The sequence below is a fragment of the Hydra vulgaris genome, chromosome 09, assembly GCF_038396675.1.
Source record: "Hydra vulgaris chromosome 09, alternate assembly HydraT2T_AEP".
NCBI lineage: Eukaryota > Metazoa > Cnidaria > Hydrozoa > Anthoathecata > Hydridae > Hydra > Hydra vulgaris.
In genome coordinates, this window is record NC_088928.1 from 17,077,921 (window position 1) to 17,102,500 (window position 24,580).

At 27.1% G+C, this 24,580-nt stretch overlaps 1 protein-coding gene across 2 annotated transcripts in view; it reads right to left on the reverse strand.

Annotated features, from left to right (window-relative positions):
• Positions 1-3,287: 3,287 nt before the first annotated feature.
• LOC100214961 (transcriptional activator Myb) overlaps positions 3,288-24,580 on the reverse strand; it is a 26,778-nt gene continuing 5,485 nt past the window's right edge. For both annotated transcript variants that reach the window (XM_065804886.1, XM_065804887.1), the window contains exons 3-5: positions 16,138-16,330; positions 6,920-7,599; positions 3,288-4,290 (exon numbers count right to left, since the gene is read on the reverse strand). In XM_065804886.1, the coding sequence (XP_065660958.1) occupies positions 3,318-4,290; positions 6,920-7,599; positions 16,138-16,330 (1,846 nt within the window). In that variant the 3' untranslated portion in view covers positions 3,288-3,317. The remainder of the gene's footprint in view (positions 4,291-6,919; positions 7,600-16,137; positions 16,331-24,580) is intronic.

Sequence of the window (24,580 nt, forward strand, 5' to 3'; positions counted from 1 at the left end):
ATTAGATCGGTCAGTTTATGGGCCTTTGAAACGTTATTACAATACAGCCTGTGATGATTGGGTTGTATCTAATCCAAGACCGATGACCATATATGATATAGATGCAGTTGTAAGGAAAGCTTATGCACAAGCTTTTACTTTGCCTAACATTTCTGCAGGATTTGCTGTGGCAGGAATTGAAACCTATAATCCTAACGTATTTTCTGATAATGAGTTTTTGACTTCATATGTAACAGATCATCCAGAACCTATTGCTGCTAACCCATTTCCAGGTGTTATTGATCCAGTTTCTGCTATTGTTCATGCCCAGGCTTTTAATCAATCATTGATGTCAAGTCTGTCATCAGGGCCAGCTTGTAGTGTATTGCCAATTCAGCCTATATCTGACCCTGTAACTCAACTATCAAGTGTTTCTATTAATATCTCTCATCAAGCAAGTCTAGAAAAAATTAGGCCATTTCCGAAAGCTGGATCAAGGAAGTTCATTAAAGGACGTAAGCGTCAGCGTACCCGAATACTCACAGACACCCCTGATCAAAATGAACTAAATAGGCTTCAGGAAATGAAAAAAAAGTCTCAGTCAAAAAAGAAAAAATATGAAACGCAAAATAAGATCTTCATGACAAGGAAAAGAAAACTTGATCTTGAAAGTAATAAAAAAAAACGTTGAGTCTCAGTAAAAAATAACATTTTTTTCATTGATTTTTTCTTTTAAGAAAGATAAATTTGTGGTAAAATTAATAATAACTTTATTGGTATTTATTATAGACATACTTTCGACGACTTAAAAATAATTCTTACACATTTATGGTATATGTTTGATCTCAGAACATGTATACACACATAGTATCAAGGGTGCATATAGGTAGGATCATGGGAGCATACTAGTATGCACCAATGATCCCAATTGAGGGTTCCTAGTTTTTTCTCATAAAAAAGATAAATCTGAAACTAAAAACGTATTGATTCTTCTGCAGGTTTTAAATTGGATTGTTAAAACCGATATTATTGATGTATTTCCGAATGTTTATATTATATTGTTTGTTTATAACTATTCCCATAGCAAATTGTGAGGCTGAGAGATCATTTTCTGCTCTTAAAAAAGTAAAGAACACACACTGATTAACAATGCTCTATAGTCGTTTAAGTAATATAGCAAGATTAACTATTGATCAATCAAAATTGTTAGAAACTATGGATATCCGCGATGTCATAGCTGAGTTTGCGGAAGAGAAAAGCAGAAAAAATCATTTAACTTAATTTTATAAAATCTTAACTAAAATAAATATCAGGAATAGCTTTTTTAAGTCTTTATTTTACTTATTTTCGTCGTTGCCTAGGAAAAGGGGCCTCCTTTTTTAACTAGCCCCGGGCCCCGAAAAGTCTTAATCCGCCATTGGCCAGCCACCATCAAGAGCTCCAAAATTGACCACTCTAGCCCTTGTAAATATACAATTAAATACAGGTAAGTCAAACAACGGATTATAAAAACTTCTCCGAACTTTAAACCAAACATAAAGCAGCAAGATGGTAGAGTCAAATATTTACATGAACTTTTTTAGAACAGCTCAAAACATAAGTGATTTCTTTACTTGCAGTGACATAAAAACTAGTGACGAAAAAGGAGAATCTTTTACATTTTGGGTTGCTGCTTACTGCAATGATTATGTCTTGTGAATTCAATCTCGCTAAATTTCTGGTAGCGATTTTGTTAAGCTAGAAGTTAATAGTTGCAAAGGTTTCCTCAAGTTTTATCTAAGCGTTGGCGATACTACGTTAAGAAATGAAACAAGTTCACCGTCGCATAAGCAACTTCTAACTTGCTTTAGATTCATTCTTGAGCCGGATTTTGCTGAAAAAGTTGAAAATTTTAAAATGCGTTAATGATAAAATTTAGACCGTCTTCTATAAAATTATAGATTTCATCGGTCACAAAGGATCTTTAAAGTGCTGCTAGCATAATTTAAGTTATTAGAGAGTAGGCAGCGGAAATTCACAGATTACTGTTAATAATAAACATTTTCATCATCTTAATCTTTAAAGACTATTAGTTTAAAAATTATGAAATTTGATATACATTTAAAAATAGTATTATAGAGTATTTGTACTAAAATAGTATATTGCGCTATTTATTAAAGAATTTTTTGAAGAGAAATCGAAGAACATCATCTGATTGCATTTTAATGTCTTAAAATGTAATCAGATTTTATTTGACTTTATACAGTGAAAATAATAGGGTTTAAATAGTTATTTTTCATCTAATTTTGAAAGTAAATGTATTTAAGGTTTCAAGAATTAATAAAAAATGTTAACAGAGACTTACTTTTTTGTTTTATTAACTGGTTAATATCAAAGACCGGGCTTTGCACTTCTTTTTAGCATTTTAACAGTAGTTTATAGCTTAATAAATGTTGATATATTACCGCTATGCAAAAGCCAAGTCAAACCACGCTTTAAGTAGCAAATCAATTTTTGATCTATATATGAAAATGGCACATGTGCAAAGGCGGATCCAGCATTTTTTGTCTATGAGATAGCTAACATCCACCTGGAGCAAACTCCAAACAATTATGTTTAAAATTATGTCAAATAAGGATGCTTTGCGATAAACGTTATCAGGATCCATGAAAACCGTGATAGCTATATATGGAATTATTCGAAAAATTCACAAATGCCATTAAACTAATTTTTTGCTTACTTCATTATAAAAAGCTACAACCTCTGATCGTTAAACCAATGTTAAAACATTTAAAAAAAAAAGCAAACGTTTAATTGATGTCAAAATTAAAATTCAAGCTAAAGAAAAAATCGAAGCTATAGAAAAATGAAACACAACAGCAATAAATAATTCTTTTAAAATCAAATAAATTAACGATTATTTAAAAAATATATATCCAACATAGATGAAGCCAATAAAACAGCGAAATCAAAAATATCTAGATACTGTTTAAATCAATGGAATCTCGGTACTGAACCGCAATGCCGCTTTTTTGTACATTAATTTATGTACAATATTTTAAATAAAATTTTCATATATACATATACATATTATATATATATATATATATATATATATATATATATATATATATTATATATATATATATATATATATATATATATATATATATATATATATACACATATACATACACACACACACATAATAATTTACGTATAAATATATATATAAATATATGTGTGTATGTATGTGTGTGTGTGTGTGTATATATATATATATATATATATATATATATATATATATATATATATATATATATATATATATATATATATATATATACTTACATATAAAATCAACTGCCATTAATTTTTTTCATAATAATTCTAGCTTGTTCGGTAAGAAATTTTTGATCGTTACTTTGACCATATGCCATAATTTTAAATGCATCAGTGAACTGGAGAAGTTGACATTGATTAGATATAATATGAGAACATTGCAACTGTTTTGAAGGTAACCTTCTAATAGGTATTTTTAAAGATTTTCCAATAAGTGGCAAAATATTAACCTGTTGTTGATCATTTGAGGCATAGTTAGAATGCACTTGATAGTTTAACGTTCGAGCTATATGTTGATGCTCTTCGTGTTTTGTTGGCTCACTGGCACAAGCATTTTCCTTGCTAATTTCTTTATGGGGAGTAAAACATGTGGACATTTGTTCCAGCGCGTTTATTTCTTTGTCTGAAAAAAGATTAACGCCACAAGTTCGCATTACGTTTGATTGCGAAGGAGTTTCAAACAGCGTTCTTCGAAGACCTTCTTTTACAGCTTTATTTTCTTCTATGCGCATATCATCACTTGAAATATTCGCAAAACTATTTTCGGAAGTTTTATACATTCCAGCAGATTCCTTTTTAAGAAGAAACTCTGAGATTTCGTCAGTTGTTGGAGTATTTGAATAAGATTTTTCATCTTTTGATATCACTCGAAGAGGAGTAGGAGTTCGAGGAGTTGTGCTTAAACATGTTCGTTTTGATTTCTGCTTGAGATGCTGACTGTTTTCATTGTTTAATACTTTGCGTTTGTTACACGCAACAGGTGTATAGTTCATTTTGTTTTCCTCAAGATATTTGGCAGGGGTAGAGGTGACGATGGAGTTACAAGCATTACTATTTTCTTTATCTATGAATGTATTAATTGACGAATTGAGAAAAACTGATGGCGAAAAGTTCAGTATATCTTCAGATACTGAGTTGTTTTTATTTTCGTCTTGCATATTAAGCTTTTTTGATCTTGAAAGTATTCCAGGAGCTGAAAACTCTTGTCTCCTAACCAAATTATATTATAATGAAATTATTACTTCAAAAATTTACACATCAAAAATATATATTTTCTGATTTTTATATATATATATATATATATATATATATATATATATATATGTATGTATATATATATATATATATATATATATATATATATATATTATTTTTAAAAATAACACGATGTTTTTTATTCTTGACATGTTTTGTAAAATTTATTTACATTTTCAAAAGATTATTTTACAATAATAAAAAACTCTGAAATTAATATTTAAAAATAGAAGTCTTTACAGAGAAATATTAATGGACAAAAAATTATACATAATAAACCAATATATTTATTCTAAAATAACTCGGTAAATAAACAATAAAAATAATCAACTGTCAAAATATATATATATATATATATATATATATATATATATATATATATATATATATATATATATATATATATATATAAATAAACTGACAGTAAAATTAAATAGATAAGTTTATAGTATAATGTAAAGCTTGTTTATTAAGTGAGGGACTTTCCCATTTAATGTGGAGGGCTTCTTTTATCTTTAATTTGTGTTTGTTTGGGGCATTATCCAAAATCTCAAAAAAATCACAGTTAGCCAAATTTTTGCAATTAAGAGATAAATTTAAGTGTTTAAATATATATTGTTTATCACTTTTAAGGTGCTCATTTATTCTAGTTGCCAAGTGTCTGGAGGTTTCTCCAATATAACTGGCATTACAGCCAGCACAAAAAAATTTATAGACAACATGAGATTTAAGCAGTTTAGGAAGTGACTCTTTTAAGCAAAAACAATCTTGTATTTTATTAGTAGTGAAAATTAATTTTATTAGAATATCCTTGCAATATTTATGAACAATTTTTGAAATTTTCCTTTTAGTGTAATTAGAGTACATTCCAATGTATGGAAGTTTAAAGTATCTTATATTTAAGCTATTAACAATGTTAGACACTAACATTGTTAATAGCATAAATATAAGATACTTTAAAGCTATTAACAATGTTAGATGGGTTCATTTTCTTATCAATATAGGATTTAATTTCATAGTCAATAATTTTTTGTGAAAATTTATTATTTTGTAAAACTAATGATAAACTCTTAATATCTTTATCAAAACCAAACCAAGAATTATTAATTTTAGATGTACGATCAATCAAACACCGAACAAGTCCAAATTTGTAGCAAGAGGGAATAAAACTAAAAAATTTTTGTAAAAGACCTGTATACGTTTTTTTGTGATAAACTGAAGTCGTAAACGAATTGGATTTTTTAATAAGTACATCTAAAATCTTCAAACACCTCAATAAACAACATAAAAATCTGAAATTTACTATGGAAAAAGAACAAGATAACCAGGTTGCTTTTTTAGATGTACTTATTAAAAAATCTAATTCACTTAATAAACAAGCTTTACATTATACTATAAACTTATCTATTTAATTTTACTGTCAGTTTATATATATATATATATATATATATATATATATATATATATATATATATATATATATATATATATATATATATATATATATATATATATTTTGACAGTTGGTTATTTTTATTGTTTATTTACCGAGTTATTTTAGAATAAATATATTGGTTTATTATGTATAATTTTTTGTCCGTTAATATTTCTCTGTAAAGACTTCTATTTTTTAATATATATTTTTTATTATTGTAAAATAATCTTTTGAAAATGTAAATAAAATTTTACGAAACATGTCAAGAATAAAATCGTGTTATTTTTAAAAATAATATATATATATATATATATATATATATATATATAAATATATATATATATATATATATATATATATATAAATATATATATATATATATATATATATATATATATATATATATATATATATATATATATATATATATATATATATATATATATATACAGGTTATAGAAGAACAATAAGATCTAAAAATAAGTTATATATTATCAAAGAAGCTTAGTCAGCTATAAAAAATAATACTCTGTTTTATGATTAACCCCTTAAAAAAATTTAACGAAACATTTTCTTTTGTCAGCTTTCAAACTTACAACCAGCGATTTTCATCAAAAAATAAATAAAAAAAAGCCACAATACTTGTTTGTCCCCAATGGAAATTTTTTGGAAAGATGTGCAATAAAAACTAAATGTTATCATTTTGACAATCGTATTAAAGCAATGCTTTAAGGCTAGATTTTTTATATTAAATGATCAAAGTCCAGAAAAAAAACAGTGACGAAGATAAGTACAGAAAGAAAAAAATTTTTTTAAACTAAATATATTAGATTTCATGACTTACTAACCAACTATTCTTGTATGTTTAACTATTACATCTTGTATGTTTAAATAAAGTAAACAAATGGTAAATTTTCAACATTTTCATGTTAAAAAAAGTAACAGAAAAAACTTATTCAAGCTTGAGTATTTAATGCATAAAATAATGACGGGAATATTTGTATATGTTTAAAACAAAAAATGACAACAATAAAAAGTCAACAAATCAAATTCACTGTTTAAAACCTTCAAAAACTTTTTTAAACAACATTTTAAGCTCATTAAACATAAGACAAAAACACTTTTTAAAAAATAATTCAAAATCATTACCTTGAAGAATACTCAAAATAATTTTCTTTATCTTCAGGCTTTGAGTTACTCATTATTTCAGAAACACCGCCCATTTCTTCAATTAAATCTGTAAGATTTGTTATGTCTTTAAATGGTGTCATAATAAGTTCAGAAGAATCAACATCACTATCCTCTTCTTTAAAAGTCTTAGAATTTTTAAAACTCGGTAGTACACATGTTGAAGCATTTTTAGATTTAAATTGATTTTCTTTCATTTCAATTGTATTTAGAGGTATGTTATTGGTGTAAGACTTAGAGTTTTCTTTTTTAGAATCTGGAAATAGATTTGAATTGCGACGCTTTTCTCTTGTTTTATGTTTATAGCCAGGTTCTAACTGTCTTTTCATTGTAGAATTCCAGTGATTTTTTATGGCATTATCTGTGCGACCAGGCAAAAGTTTAGCTATATCAGCCCATCTATTACCCATTCTATCATGAGCATCAAATATGAGCCTATCTTCTTCTTCAGACCAAGCTGTTTTATTAACATTTGGATTGAGATGATTGTGCCATCTCTCACGACATTGCTTTCCAATTCTGCCTTTCAAATGGGAGGCAATCAAAGACCATTTCTTGGGGCCATACTTTAAAACTAATTCTGTAACTAAATCATCTTCTTCTTTAGTCCATGCACCTTTAATCAAGTTAGGATCTAAAACCTATAAAATAATAGAAAAAATATGAAAACACTAAACATTTAAACTAAATAAAAATAATAAGTTTTTTAAATTTTTTTAATGCAAAGTATTTAAAATAATGCATTTATTAGTCTCCTTTAGTTTCATAAGAGATATCTTCAAGTGTGGCTCATTAAAAGACTCAATCTTTACACATTATTTAAAAACTTAATAACTGATTGCTTATTTACCTTATTATGTTTTCAGAAATATATCACATTTATTCATAATAATTAATTAGTACAAACATACAAATTAAGAAAGTAGAGTAAGAAATCGATTGACAGAAAACTGTAAACCATATGTGTCAGGAAAACATAAAGCTAGAAGAGAATTCCTAATCAAAGTTCCAGAAAAAAAACTAGATAAAACATGAAGGAACAGTTACAGGAGTAAAATGATGATGGTAAATGATGAGTCACAACTGATGATAGCTTACTTGTGCAACAACCATAGTATTATATTTAAAAAAAAAATGAAACCTATTAACGATGGGACAGAGGCTCAAGTTTAGTAACTAGAGCATGTTCAACTACATTTACAATTTTTTTCCCGACAAAAAAAGATAACGTCTTCATTAGAAGTTTCAAACCTTAAAATTATTGAACTATAACAACTATTTATTTGGATGTCCAATATAATATACCCAAATTGCAGCTTGAATTAAAAGTAAAATTCTTATTCAAGTCTTTTTTTTTTTTTTGCAGTGTAAAATGAAATATATTTTTATTTAATAAAAGATAATTATAAAAAATAAAAAGACAATACTAAATTTCTTTTTTATCATATGATTTTTTGTTATATTGCTCTGATTCACTGCCAACAAGACTGCAAGCAACAACTATTTAGTTGAGAGTTACTAGAAAAAAGAATAGAGTTCTAAAACAAGGAAACAGTTGACAGTAGAAAAAAAAGTTGAATATTATACGTCATAAGTCAGGAAAAAATGAAGATGGGAGAGAGTTCTAAAGGGTTGAAATGCGGGGGAAAAATTAGATGAATAAAAGTTTTTAGAGCATGCAGGGATAGAGCAGGTCCAACTACTTTACAATATATTTTTGGACTTTGTCTTGAAGAGAAAGAGCATCATTAAAAGAACCAGCCCAAATATGACAACAATTCAAGATCAGCCGCCTAAGCGATCGGAAAGAGAAGACATTTTGTCAAGGCAGGAGTATAAAATATAGGAGTCATCAGAAAAAAGAGCTACTTTAGATGTAAGGTTGTCGGGAAGAATAATAATGTAAATAAAAACTAAATAGGACCAAGGATAGCACCTTGTTTCTTAGTATATTTATAGATAGTTTCCTCGTCTTCCTCCCCTAATTAAAACTGGTGCAGCGACAAAGATTTTTAGTTAACATATTAATCATTTGTGTTTATTTTGTTTAGTTTTATTCAAAGATAAGGAGTTGAAGGCATTTCTTTGAATACATGAATTTATCGGTGGACTTATATATTACTTTAGTTAGGCTGAGGAAAACGATTTTAATTTTAATTTTAACTTTTAATAAATTTTTAATAATAGCTTTCTTTTCTTTTCTTTTAATAATAGCTTTTGTTGCTAATACAATGCTATTTGTAAATAATTATTGAAAATTGTTTTAAGTATTTTAAAAATTTACTAATTATATTTTAGTAAATTTAATTTTAGTTGTTATTAATGTTTTAAATAGTTAGTAATTAAATGTTATAATTTTTACAATAACTATTTGAATAAAAAATTTTAGCATTTAATAAACGCATTATAAATTATTCTAATTTTAATTTTGATTGAAATATTAGCAAATCTGTTCATTTAACTATTACCAAAGCTTAATAAATTTTAAAGTGATTATAAGGCGCTTTTTAAATTAAATATAATTAAAAAAGAAATAATTACAGTATATTTTATAAAACAAATTTTAATTTTTTAATTATCTTGTATAATTTAAAAAATGTTAATAAATAAGTTACATTGACTATGAATTTTTTTAAACAATAAAGACATTGAAGTATAAAAATAACTAGATCTTAATAAAACTTTTATTAAGTTATTGTAATCATTATTTTTATTATTATTAAAGTTGAAAAGAATATGGAAAAGAAACAAAACTTTCTAAAAAAGTTTTGTTTTTTTGCTTTCCTAATGTAAAATAAAATAGCAAGCTAAAGATCAAAAGTTCATTCATTCAAAAATTAAAATTGCGAGATTGTTATTAAGACTGAAATTTTCATTACCGTAAACTGGGGTAACTTTGACCATTTTTAAAAATTAAACATCTGTAACTTTTAAACCATTAAGTAACGTTTTACTATTTTTGTTTTATTTGTAAACTGTAAAACAGAATGTTGTCTGTGCGAAGATAAAAATGATAGCAAACAACTCAGTTTAACTTCTGTTTTAAAAACAAACGTTCAGATAAAATTAAGCAAAAAGTTTTTGGATCAAGTAACAACATTCTGGTTTTTTTACAGGGTAGTCAAAGTTATCCCATAGTTTTATACTCTTTTGGGGTAACATTGGCCATGTAAATAATATTCATTTTAAAGTAGGTTCATCGTTATATATTATAACTATAATATTTTTTTGAAGCATGTTATCCAAATAGTTTAATTTGAAAAACAGTTTTTAGCATGTATGTATTTTAGGATTATTAAAAAAGTATATTTTCTTGTTAAACTATTTGTTGTTGTTGTTGCTAAATCATAATTTTATTAACTTTATAACAAAATTAAAATTTATAGACTCTTATTTTTAAATTTAATTGCAATTTAATAAAATGATATAATAGTTTAATAAATTACTACATTGCAGTTTGCTTGTGTTGTTTATATTTACTTTTTTTAAAGCATAATGCCTCGTAAATATAACAAGCATAGTGCTGGAAAACCTGCATTTAACATTGTTCTAATACCATTCTTTTGAAAGAGTGTATGGGTGCAACTGATGAAGGTATGTCTATTCGTCAAGCTTCTAAAAGGTTTAGTATACCAAGAAGCACTATACATAATAAAATGAAGTCAAAACATAAAAAATGCATTGGTGCACCAATGCATTTTTTTTGCTTTGACTTCATTTTTTTTGACATTGCAAAATCGTACTGTAAAAATGTTTTAAAACGATATTCCTGGTGTCTCAAGTTTTATGAAATGTTCACAGTTAACCCATAGAATTGCATCAAATATTAAAAGAAAATGTGCAGCTATAAACAAAGAACAATTAAAAATTTATTTTGACAATATTAGACTTGAGCTTGAAGGAACTCCACCTTGTAACATTTGGAATTATAATGAAACAAATTTTCGTGATGACCCTGGAAATAAAAAGTTGTTATGAAACGTGGAACTAAGTACCCGAGAGAATAATGAATAGCAGTAAGGCTTGTTTCTCTGTAATGTTTTGTAGAAATGGTGTTGGAGAAATTCTTTTGCTTAGATTCATATACCTTCTACCCAATTCAACCCATATGCTTCAACCTCTTGATCTTGCATTCTTTGCACCATTAAAAAAAGCATGGAGAAGTAGTATACTTCTGGATTGGAAACTTACTTCTCGCGGTGAAAAATTTGCAACATTACCATAAGAAGATTTCTCTAAGTTGCTGAATGATTTAATGACATCCATTAATGAATGTTCAAGAAAAAATGTTATATGTGGATTTAGAGCTTGTAGTTTGATGCCATTTATCCTAATTCCTAATTCAGTGTATATCAAATTACCAAGTGAAAACATCTTGAGTCCTCGTAAAGCTTTAGACCAGAGCCTTTTAGACAGAAAGATGTTACACAAAGTCAAAATAAATAAAAAATATCCAAAAAAAGACTTAAAATTGAACCAGGAAAATCTATTTCTGTAGAATACGATAGTGAAACAGAAACAGCATCTCAAGGTGAATCAGTCTCTATTGAATTAATGATAGATTACTGAAGAGATGCCTAAATTTTTTTTTTAAAGACAGTTTATGTTACAAATTGTTTGTTTATTCTTTAGTACTCTCTTATTTTTTGCTTTTTCTGACATTTAATAACAAAAATAATAAAAAGAAATCAGAATATTTTAGCTAATTGTTTCTTTAATACTGTTTATATTTATTTTTATTGTCCCTTTTTTAATTTCTTGACATATTTTAGGTACCCCTTTTTGAAATAAATGCCTAATGTAAGTTTAAATTACATTAAATGTAATTAATAACACTTAATTTACATTCAGTGCTAAAAAATAATTTACTAAGACAAAGTTACCCCATTGCCGGATAACATTGACCACCTCATTATTTCCATAAAATTTTGGATTTGGTGAATACAATGAATACATCATTTTACTAAATAAATGACATTAGTAATGCACAACTTTGAGCATCAAAATAGTTTTGGGAAAATGATCCTTTTTTTCAAAAATTTATCTTCTTTATCAAAATTGGTACAAAGTTACCCCGGTTTACAGTATTATCAAAAACAGTTAACTCTTAATTGCCAACATACAAAAGTTAACTTTACTCTGAATGATTACTTTAAAAGAGTTCTATTTTTCAAAGAAACAAATTGTTATAAAATTTTGTAACTATTTTTTAAAATTAAGTTTTGTAACAACATTCATTTTTTACAACATTTTATTTAACTTGCTTTCTTTTCGGTTTGCTTGTTTTTTTTGGTGTCCACGCAAAACATCACAAGGTCAGTAAGTAATTAAAAGAAATAATGCAAAACAGATTAAGTTTAGTGTAAATAAAAGAAATCTTTAAGAACAGTAATTAAAACAAACAATAAACAATAAACTTATACCGTTTTAGTTTAGCATTAATAAATAGAATTGTTATTGAATAATAAAAAATATATATAAAAAACTTTTTAAAAACAACATTTAAAAAATAAACTAAAAAGTAAAAAGTACATTAAAAAAACTTTTTAAAAACAGCATTTTAAAAATTGACTACAAAGTAAAAAATAAAAAAAGTCATTGACTTAAATGATACTTCAGGTTGTGTACATACACAAAATCCTTGGGTCCTGTGAAATAGTTTATTTTCTACTTTTTAGTCCATTTTTAAAATGTTGCTTTTAAAAAGTTTTTTTTTATATATTTTTTATTAAAAGCTAAAAATCATTTAGTAACCAAAGGACAGTAATGTCACTATACTTATGTGAAAAAAGCTTTTTATGTGAAATTGCTTTTTTCACATAAGTAATAATTTTAACATAAGTATAATTTTATTTAATTTTCACATAAGTATAACTTTATTGTCTTGAAGATAAAATAAAGAAGCTAAATGAAACAGAAAAATAGTTATATACTAATGCATTTTGGGAGGCTGTGTAGGTGAGAATTTCATAAGTGCAAAGCAGTTGCAAAAACTGACATAAATACGAACTGGCATAAGTGCGAATTGGCATGAGTTTATCAAAGGAATTTGAAAACATTAGCATAAGTGCGAACTAGCATAAGTGTGAAGCTTTTGCAAAAAACGGCATAAGTGCAAATCAGCATAAGTGCCAACTCGCACTTATGCCAATGTTTACAAAACCTTTCTGTGAAACTTTTTTTTTAACCTTTTTATTTTAGAGGTAACAACTCTTTCTCATCTCTTTAAGTCAGAAACACAAACCTTGTTTTTTGCCAAATTGCCAAATTTCAAATTTGGCACCATAGTCGAAGCTGAAGTCAATTTTGCCTTTTAGTAAACTTTGTAATCCAAATTTTAATTAGTATTTGACAGCCCTTACAACGCTTACATAAAACACATTTAAATATAGTAATAGTTATTTGCGGTTTAAATGGCTGTTTGCTATAAAAATCATATGAATACACACACACTTACACTTTTTTTTTAATATATTTGAATCTTTTGAACAATCATTTTAAGTGGCTTTTTTATATTAAAAAAAATCCATTTTTAAAAAAAGGCATGTGCAACATCTTTTTAAAAAACTTTTTGCTTGGAAAGTATAAGTTTTTTATTTATATAATTAATTAAATGCTTTGTTTTACTTAGGGCATGGAATTTTTACAGTTTTTCATAATTACCGGTAACGGTAAAACCCGGTTTTTGCCATTTTTATTACCGGTAAAACCGGTAATTTAAAGTTTTTTCAAAGGAATAAAAAAAGGCTTGAAATGCAGCAAACCAACTTATAATTAACACAGATTTATATCACATAAAGTTAATCTCATATTAAGTTCAAAACAATACATCCACTTTTAGATATTACAGCTAAATATCACAAAAAAAGAGCTTAAACAGTTTAAATAAACTTAAATTCTATAGATTGACTGATATAACATTTAACACAGTTGTTAAGCATTCAATACAGAAATTACTGCTGATTACTGAGCTTTTTTCAACAGAAAATAAGTTCGTAAAATGCATAAGGCATCAAGAGTATTATCATTCAAGCTTGATCTGAGTTTTGTAACAAAAAGACCACTGGCTGAGAAAGAACGTTCAGCTTCAACACTAGTTACTGGTATACCCATCAATGCATTATAGAGCATTTCTAAGTTGTTTGTGCGAATTTTTGTTAGCTCAAAAACGGCCATTTCCTTCAACAGTGATTTGAAACTGGTGCCCACTCTCATCCTCTTTGAACTAGAGGGACGCTTCAGAGCATCCTTGATAGACTGTTCCAATTGTTCTGCCAAGGAAGATTGTCCTTCATCAATATTGGGTATTTCTTGACATTCTTCTTCCGATTTATCTTCATCTTTGTAGCTCTCCTCAAACAGACGACAGAATAATTTGGCAGCAGTATTTGCAAGGGCATTTCGTTTTATTTGTGGAGTGTCAAAGACATCCGTACTTTGCCCTTGCTTGTCCAAGGCCTCTGAATCGTTTAAATAAACCAATAGATTTATTATATCAGGATTTCTTCTTTCCTTTATTCTTTTGACTAACATTTCTAACAACTCTTTGCTGTTGAATTCTGCATGCTCAATTTAAGGCAAATAAACTTCAGAATCTGATCACTTGAAATCAATGTTGCATCTCGTCTACATAAAGCTTCTGTTTCCACTTTTACTGGTTCTAGGGCTGCAATCAATTCTTCAAGTGTGTTAAATTCTTCATCGGAGAAGCTTATTTCACTAGAAATTTCGATCAAGGACATCTTGATAGGCTTCTTTAGCTTAACAAATCGAGACATCATGTCCACCTAGTTTTTGAGTCAAGTATAAGTGATAATTCTTTTTTAAACTCAGCTAGAGCGTGCTTTTGAAGAATATCATCATTTTTGACAGGGGACTTGCGAAACAGGCATACACAACATCTTACTTTTGAAATAGTGTGTCTCAGATCTTGACAGATTTCAGGGGGTTGATCATCTTCAATTACTACCTGAAAGTGTCAGTAATTAAGAGGATTTTTTTAATAAAAATAATCTTATTTAGTTGCCTTATACTTTTGAATAGTTATATATAATACTTACCTGTAATCCAACACCTTTTTCATCTTCGTAATCACTATCATCAGAGATGGAAATATCATCAAGTGCAAAACCTTCTTCTTCATCGAGATCAGGAATGACTTCTTCTTGGACCGGAATTGTTTTGTATAAAACATCACAGACAGCTAAGTGGATGCCATGTGCCAAGCACAATTGATGGGTTGGTAAAATAGCTTTTCTCCATCAGCTGTAGCTGCCACAATATCAGAGTCCAGACAAATTCCAAATTCTTTTAGCTTTTCTCTAACAATGGTCACAGCTTTATCCGCTGGCATTGAGCCAAAAATTCTTACCATTCCCAAATTCCAATGCCGGTTCTTGACATGAACATTGATATTAATAAACTTTCTGTTACGAGATGATGTGTATTCATCAAGAGTAATGCTAAAACAAATTTTGTCTTTCTTCATTTCTTCAAACTGCTTTTTATAAGTGACTTTAACCTCAAGACAGTGCTTCATAAGATGCATTAATTTGAGATGAGATAAATATATTGGAGAATATTTAAAAATGACTAACAAAAGGAGGTTCTACCACTGGTAGAACCTCCTTTGCACTTGATTTCTTTGCTACAAGTTTTGCACTTCGCCAGCTGCAGATCCTTGCTGTGTAGGAAGTGCTTCCATACCTCGGAATTATTGTTTCCTGCAACGAAGGTCATCTTCGTGTTTATTGCTTTTTCATCAAAGAACTGCTTTCTCTCACTGTGTTGCGTCTTTTAGGAGTTGCCAAATTAAAATGAAAGCAAAATACCAAATTATTTAATTAACAAAATATCATTTTTAAAACCGCGGTAATAGATTGAGAAAAAACCGGTAACAGTAATTTTTAGGAATAGAAATTACCGGTAAAAACCGGTTTCTCATTACCGGTTTCCATGCCCTAGTTTTACTCTTTTGTATTCATTAAATTTTAATTCAAAACTATTGCCCTGTAAAAACCATACCTAAAAATGTCGTTCTAATAAAAAAAAAACCTTAAACTTTGCATGAAACAATTCTTTTTTTACCAGTGTCCCATAAAAATTGCTGGATATACCACTGCCATGATAAAATAATTTTTAAAATAAAAAACAAACAAACAAGATAACAAAAGCATTACCTTTTTCCACCTTTGCTGGCATTGTATTTCAGTATGTCGAGGAAAATGTGATGCTATGAATGACCAATCATAAGTACCAAACTCTTGACATAATTCTTTAAGACGATTATCATCAGACTTAGTCCATTTAGACTTCAAAGAATTCTCCTGAATTTGATTATAACTATTGCAAACTGGATTAAACCCGCCAATCCTGAATAAAAAAATATTTAAAGGGATTCCAAAGTGTCAAAACAAGTTGTGTTTATATTAAAGAGAGTTAAAAAAAAAATGTTTAGGCTGAATTTTTTTGATTTAAACAAAACATAAACCTATACCAAGAAAAACTAACTTTGTAGTTTTTCTTGGTATAGGTTTATGCTCGCATTCATTTTAGCCTGAATCTTAAATCTTTAAAATTTGCATTTTTTTTGACAGAATCTACAGACTAATTTGTTCGAGTGCTTTTGAATCTCAAAAGTTTTAGCATATGTCATTATAAAATTTTGAAAAGAAACCTAGAAAATCTAGCTTTCATTCTCTTTGCAAATCGCTTTATAATTTATCTTTCATTTTATATCAAGTAATCAATTTTTTCCGTTTCATTCATTAATTATTTCATTATTTTTTCGTAACCATTAATTAACTAGTAAAGAATTTATTAGTATGTCAAAATATAATTGTTTTTTGCTTTTATAATTAAACAAAAATATTATTATAAAACAATTAAATTAATAAAATAAATTTTTTATTTTAATTATAATAATTTATTGACAATATTTCCTAGATAGTAAAAGATATATAAAAAGATATAAATATATAGAGAACCCTTTTTTAAGACAATGAGTTCTTTCCCTTAACATGACATAGAGTGGCTGTAAACAGTATCTATGCTTTTAGTTAAAACATCATAATGTATATACGAGCTGGGTAAATAACAGTATAATGTATATACGAGCTGGGTAAAATAACAGCATAATGTATATACGAGCTGGGTAAAATACAATTTAAAAAGTACTTTCAATGCAGATTTGTTAGCATAGAAATAACTTCTTATTATAATTATGAAATAACTTCTTATTATGATAAAAATTTTCTTATTATGATGCTGCATCATAATAAGAATATAAATAAAACTTGATTCAATCATTAAGCTCAAAATAAACTCTGAATAAAACTAGAACAAACAAAGGGGTTAATTTAATGTGAAAATTTACAAACAAGTGGCTGAAAACCTAAACTTAAATCTAATTTTACTATTAACCTCTATAATCAGCTAGTATAACGCTGTCAATACCTAGATGTTTTGTTATAGAGGTAGTGAATGTTTGAATACTTTAATGGAACTTTAATTTTGAAAAACATGAAAAATTTCATGTTTTTTTTCAAAGTGTTTGTAGTTTGATATGTATATATATTGTTTTTTACTTATGAACTTTATTATAATTATTTGTTAATTATTTTCCATTTAAAATATAAAAATACATACATATTTGCATGGATAAAAAAATTACTTTTTGACAAAAAATTTTGGCAAAAAAAAACATGCATCAAATAATTATTGTTAAAAAACAGACATTGTTGGAAAACATTGTTGGAAAACATCACTTCATGTAAAGAAGAACAAACTATTGAAAGCATGAACATTAGTTTGTTTTCTTATTAAGAATTATATTATATATTGTGTATATAGATCAATAAATACTAGTAATAAGCTATCTTTATAGCATGCAATTTAAAAAACAAAAGAAGAAAAAAATAATGAAAGAAAAGATGGCAGCAGACTATTTTAGTGTGATGTCACAAAACAATATACAATACTGTTGAGATTTAACATGTTAAATCTATTACAGACTAAACAAGAAAGTCAAATAAACTCAATTAAGTCTAGCTTAGCTTTAAGTAAGTTCAAAATTTTAACTTCTATTGTTTCAAATGGCATTCTATTCCAGAATTTGACCATACAGTTTGTTAAAAATCCCTCAGGGTTATGATTTAAATATTTTTGTCAATGTATAAATGATGTTTGTTACCTTGATTATTCAAAGATGGACCTGAAACATTTAAAGAGCATGAGTGCTTTAGTGGTATTTCCAAGTTACTTTCTTATTATTATGATACCACATATATATATATATATATTTGTATAAGATCACCTTTTATTTTTCAGTTTTTTTAGAATTTAAATTTCATTTTTTTTCAGTTTTTCATTGTATGTGAAATGACATAACTCTGATACCGATTTTGTTAGTCATTTTTAAATATTCTCCAATATATTTATATCTTTTTCAAGATGAGGACTGTATAAACTCTGTCAATAAAAGGGCACATTTTTCTGAACTTTTTTTGTTTAATACTTAAAATCATAGATACTGCTGATACATCTATCTGGGACAGATCTACTTTGTGGAAACCAAGCATTCAAATTTTATTCATTTGACTTACTTATGAACCTGACGTAACCCATAGTCAGAGTGCTGTGGGATCTGTAAACAAACCAATAAATTTAACTGTTTTATTGTTTTGTGCACGGGCTTTATCTGATGTGCAGTTTGCTTTCACACAATAAAATAACCATTAAAGAAAATTTGATTGTTTGGATACTTATTTTTAACCTGAAACATACCCTTTAAGTCAATTAGCAACAAGCAACATTTTTATACCATGCAACAATGTAATAGACTTTTTGAGTGATATTCTCCAATATAGTAATAAGCATATTTGCAGCTTTCTTTTTAACTTATTTAACATTTGTAGATTTAACTTTATCTTTAAGTATTAAATTCTGAAGCTCTTCTTAAGTTGCTCTATTTATATCAATTTTAAAAACTGCAAAATAACAAGTTAGTTCCTTTCCCTGAAAAGACAACATTGGACTATTTGTTTTAAATTTTCTAAGATATAATTCTTTAACTCTATAAATTTCTTATTCATTCTTGGGAATACTGTCATATATGGGCTGTTTCTTCTAATTATACTAATTCTATTTTAGACATAATTCAAAAAAAAAACATTGTAAATGTAGTTACACCTGCACTAGCTTCCAACCTCGTGCCTCTATCCTAATTGCCTTGTGCTTGCATCTTTTTTTATTTTACAACTACTATCATGATAACTGCTCAAGCAATGTACTCATACATCTCTTGTTCAATTCTAAAAACCTAATTTGTTTCAACCCTAAACACTTGTTCTACATTAACTCAATCTCACTTGACTCATCATTTAGGAAAGTTGCATCTTTTTACTGTAACTATTCCACCATGCTCAAAAACTTTTTTTTTACCTAAAAAAAAAAAACTTTAGAAATCCTGTCTTCATGCTTTCCTCACTGAATGCAGTTTTTGAAGTCTCCTTTCAACCATTTTCTTGTTATTTAAATTTCTTCTTTGCTTTCTGTTAACTACCAACTCATAAAATACAAATTGCAGCCATTTTAGTAAGTGAAATTGTTATTAAAAATATATATTAAATTGTATAATTTTGTTGATGACAACACCTTTTGTATAAAAAGTGGCCGAATAAGCTGATAGTGATGCCGATTATTTGTTACATCACTGATATGTGATATACGATATATATATATATATATATATATATATATATATATATATATATATATATATATATATATATATATATATATATATATATATATATATATTAGGGTGTCCCAGAAAAAAAAATTTTGAACTTAATATTGTGCACTATGTCAATCCTCCTTATTTGGTCCCAGTAGACCACCATAAAAATATCTCGGCTCAAAGTCACTGTTTAGCTGAAAAAGGTATTTTAGAAAAAACTTGCATATAAATTTTAATGAGGTTTTTTCAACTTATTTATTGAAATTCCAGTAGTATTCAATATTTTATAAAAAAATTCAAAAAAATTAAAGTTAATCATCGAAATTATTAATTCTGACTGCTATACTTACTGCAACTTTGAAAAAATTTTATAATTATTTAATTTTTTATTATAATTGCATTATTTTAAAATGTTTTTTAAAATGAAATACTAAAAAATATAAAGAACTTTTTTTTATCTAAATATTCTTTAAGTCTTGTTTAGTGGCATGTTTAGACACCTTCTGCCAGTTGTCTAAAACCACCATCATTGTGTCTTGGAGCCTGTCTTCAGAATGTGTCCTTCCAATGAAATCCTGCACCAATTTGATGTGTCTTTCAGCTCTGTCATTAACAACTGCTAATTGACCTACAATGGACACAAATGTCTTGAAAGATTTATTGTTGAGATTTTTCTCAAAATTTGATATTCCTTCTTCCTTCCATGAGAGAATGTTATCTTTGGTTATGCCAAGATGAAGAAAAAAGAAACGATTCTGTTGTTTAGAATGTTTTAAGCCCCTTATCTTATCCAGGTTCTGCTCTCTCACTATAAGTGCTTCATTCTCTATAATTTCATAGTTTTTTCTTGCCATCTGTGACTTAGAAATGTTCAAAATGTCAGTATCTGCTCCCCAAGCTTGGAATAGGGAAGACAACATTGCTGTTTCAGCTCTCAAACTAACTTGATACCTAAAAAAAAATACAGAGCATTGTCATTTTTTAAATTATGTAACATTTGTTTATGTAATTATGTAACGAGTTGTTTAAACTTGAAGTTTTATATATACTTGAAATATACTTAACTTTTTTATATATAAACTTATTTACCTTGTCATAAATGGAATCCACTTATCCAAAACATCATTCAGACTGAGTTGAAGACAAATCTTGGTTGAATCACACAACTTTTTTTTTTTACAGTAGGAGTTTCAAAGTCTGAACCATAATCTGTTCCACTACACCCACTGGAGAATTCCTGCTCAAAAATTTCTCAAAGCTTCTTCTTCTGCTGATTTTTCCAGTAATTGTCTCCATTGCAGTTACTCTTCTTCTTCCATCTTCCTCAGCAGATATTTCATTCTTTCCTCACCTTCAGCAACTATTTCAGCAAATGTTTTGTCATTTTTGTAGGACATTTTGACCATGTCTCCTTTCAAACATCTTTTCAAAAAAATTGAATCCTTCTTTACAGCCTCTTTACTCCTTCTAGGATCCTGGTTAATTAACTTGAAAATGTTTTCCTTGTGTATAGGAAACAAAACATTGGCTTTGTCTAAGAATTCTTGAGTATGTTGGCTCATGGTTTCTTTGCTCATCTCTAAGGTTCTCATCTTTAAAATTTTAATATACTGGGTATACAGAGCAATGATTCTATTCCTGAATTAAAAGTTACAACATTTAAAAAATGTCAACGTTTTAAAATGTAGTATAAAAACTTATGTAATTATATCTCACAGATAAATGTTTCACAGAATACTTAATTTTTATGAGAGATTTTTACTAGAGAAAATTGCTCTAGGATATTTAGTAACTTACTTAATCGATCATTCACTGATGATAAAATTTTCATCAAAGACTGCCTTGTTCCAAATGTGAATCAGTTCCCTTATGATCGCAGTTGCATGACTCTGGTTAATCCAGTAAATTCTGCGACAAACTTCCCCACTGGTTGGAAGTCTATTTGGAGAAAATATCTGGAGAGGGTACCCCAACAGATAAAGAATTCTTCTTCTACTAGCTTTTCCAACATGCCCTGCACTTGCCATATTTAATACTATTTACTATATTATAAAATACAAGAGAATTGATCACAATTAAATGTCATATTACAGAAATGATCACAATGTTTTTATATATATTTTACATATATGTAAAAATTGTTACAATTAAATTTATATTACTCAAATTAGAATTAAGTAGCAGTATACAATATATACTGCTAATGTTTTTCAACTTCCTAATAACTGATTTTTTATTACTTTTATTACTAATATATTTGCAGAGTTTTAATCATAAAATGCAAAAAAAACTCTGTAAACTCATTAAAATTTATATGAAACATTTTTCTAAATTACCTTCTTCAGCTTAACAATCATTTTTAGCCCAGATATTTTTATAGTGGTCTACTGGGACCAAATAAAGAGGATTGACATCCCAGATGTCCCAGAAAAAAAAAAAAAAAAATTTTCTGGGACACCATAATATATATATATATATATATATATATATATATATATATATATATATATATATATATATATATATATATTCTTTAAAAGTCATTTCTTGTTATGCGATATATTTATAAATATATAAACTGATTTCAATAAAAAAGGCAGCATATAGCTATTTTTTAAATATATTTTGATACAATATTATATTAACGATATTTTGCTGACAAAATAAGACCAACCATTTAAAAAATATGACATTAAAAAGCATAAAATATAAAAACCAATCAAATAATATAATAGTGATGTCAGTTAAATTTTTGTCAAAATTGGTCTCCTAGTTTTTGTTTTCACATTATCCATGTCATTTTTATTTAGAACAGTTTGCCCAATACCTATCTCACATCGAACTCTTGCTTTATTTATCTCCAGGGATTCTCTAACTTTTCTTATCATGTATTCTGGAATGACTGCCAAGGTCTTAGAATTCAGCCAATCAAATCAAAACTACCACTGAACTCAAATCCGAATGTTTACAAACTTTAATGCTCATGCGGAAGTTTATATACTGGTGAGACCGAAAAGAAAATTATTTCAAGATGTGCGAAACACCAAAGAGCCTGTAAAAATAAAAAATGTTTGAGCTCAAGAGCCACAGAACATTCTAAAACATGCCATGGTACTTTTGATTGATCATTGATATATTATTATATCAAAATACATTTGAAAAATAGTTATACGCTGCCTTTTTTTATTGAAATCAATTTATATATATATATATATATATATATATATATATATATATATATATATATATATATATATATATATATATATATATATATATATATATATATATATATATATATATATACATACACATATGTCAAGGGCTAATTTAGACTGTTTTTGACAGCATTGACCGTATATGGGCGCTACCTAAATTAAAATTTGAGGACTTTTTTTTTTTAACGATGAATAATATTTTTTTCACAAAAAAAAGGTTTCGAAGACGCTATTTTAATTTTAATTTCAATTGAATACTTTTTTTTTCTTGGCAATATCAAAATATAAAATTTTTTAAGAATAATTATATAAAAAGGATATACTTATTTTATAAAGGAATAAGTATATATATTAATTTATAATAAAAACTATAATAACTCAAAAAAAATATTTTCAATTAATTTAGTAAATATTAGTATATTAGAATATTTTTTAAAATTTTAAATTAAGAACAAACATGTACAGGACCACCAAGAGGGAGGGGCAAAAAGGGTATACGTGCCCGGGGCATTAAGTTTTTAATGGGCATAAAAAATTTACTTGGTGATATGCATAGCAGTGTTATGTTACAATTTTCATTCTTTATTGTAATAAATAAATAAAAATCAAAGATTATTTAGCGTTCAGTTACAGTTCCGCTAGAAGAAAGACCTTGCTTTACAACCTTTTAGACACCAGACATTCAGCTCATATTACTGCTATAAAAGTAATTTCAAAATGACCACTGAAAATTAATGCTGCTCTAAAGCCATTACTTTACCTTCAACCAAAACGCTGACCCATAATGAGCATATGATTCGTCTTGGCAATAAAACATAGCAACATAGCAATATCGCAACAAATCTGGATATGCAGTTTTTTCCTGTGTTCTCCGAACATAAGCATGAAATAAATATCTTTAATGTTGAGCTTTATTCAACAAATTCGATTCAAAATTGGGATTGTAAAAAACGGTTTCGTTTAAATTCTCATTCATATGGTTAAAAGATCAAGAACAGGTAAACAATAAAGCTTGAAATAAAAGTCAACTTTATGGAAGATATTTAGCATCTTAATAGTTCAAAGTAGTCTTTATTTTTCACTTCTGGAAACATTTCTCAAAGCTTTCTCAAACAAATATACTCAAAGGGTCTATAGACTTGATTCCAATCTATATTTATTCTATTTTGAATTTTTTAATGCAGTGCCAGTATCTGTTATAGAAGATACTGGCACTGCATTAAAATTAAAATGATACCTTTAAGTAAACTAAAACTGATTTAAAAAAATAATTGTAGAGCCACTATAAACCAAAAGATGAATAGAATGTCTATTGAACATACATGTTAAAAATGAACTGGATATAACTCTGTTGCAAGATGACATAATAACAATATTAATTTTTAGTAGTAAAAAAGCAAAAGAAAAAAGAATTGCAATTATTAATTTCAAAAAATCTCTGTTATTCAATCCAGATTAGATCCAGATTTTCCTAAAAAATATGGATGTAAGTTAACAGAATTTATTAGTAAGCACAGTGATTAACTTGTATAATTGTAAATGCTTTTATTTTAAAAATATGCATGCTTATAGGGACGCCAAATTGCTACTATACTTTGGCTCTCATGACATTGTTTAGAAGTATTGTTTTTAAAAAGTACTATTTTCAAGATAAATTATTTATAA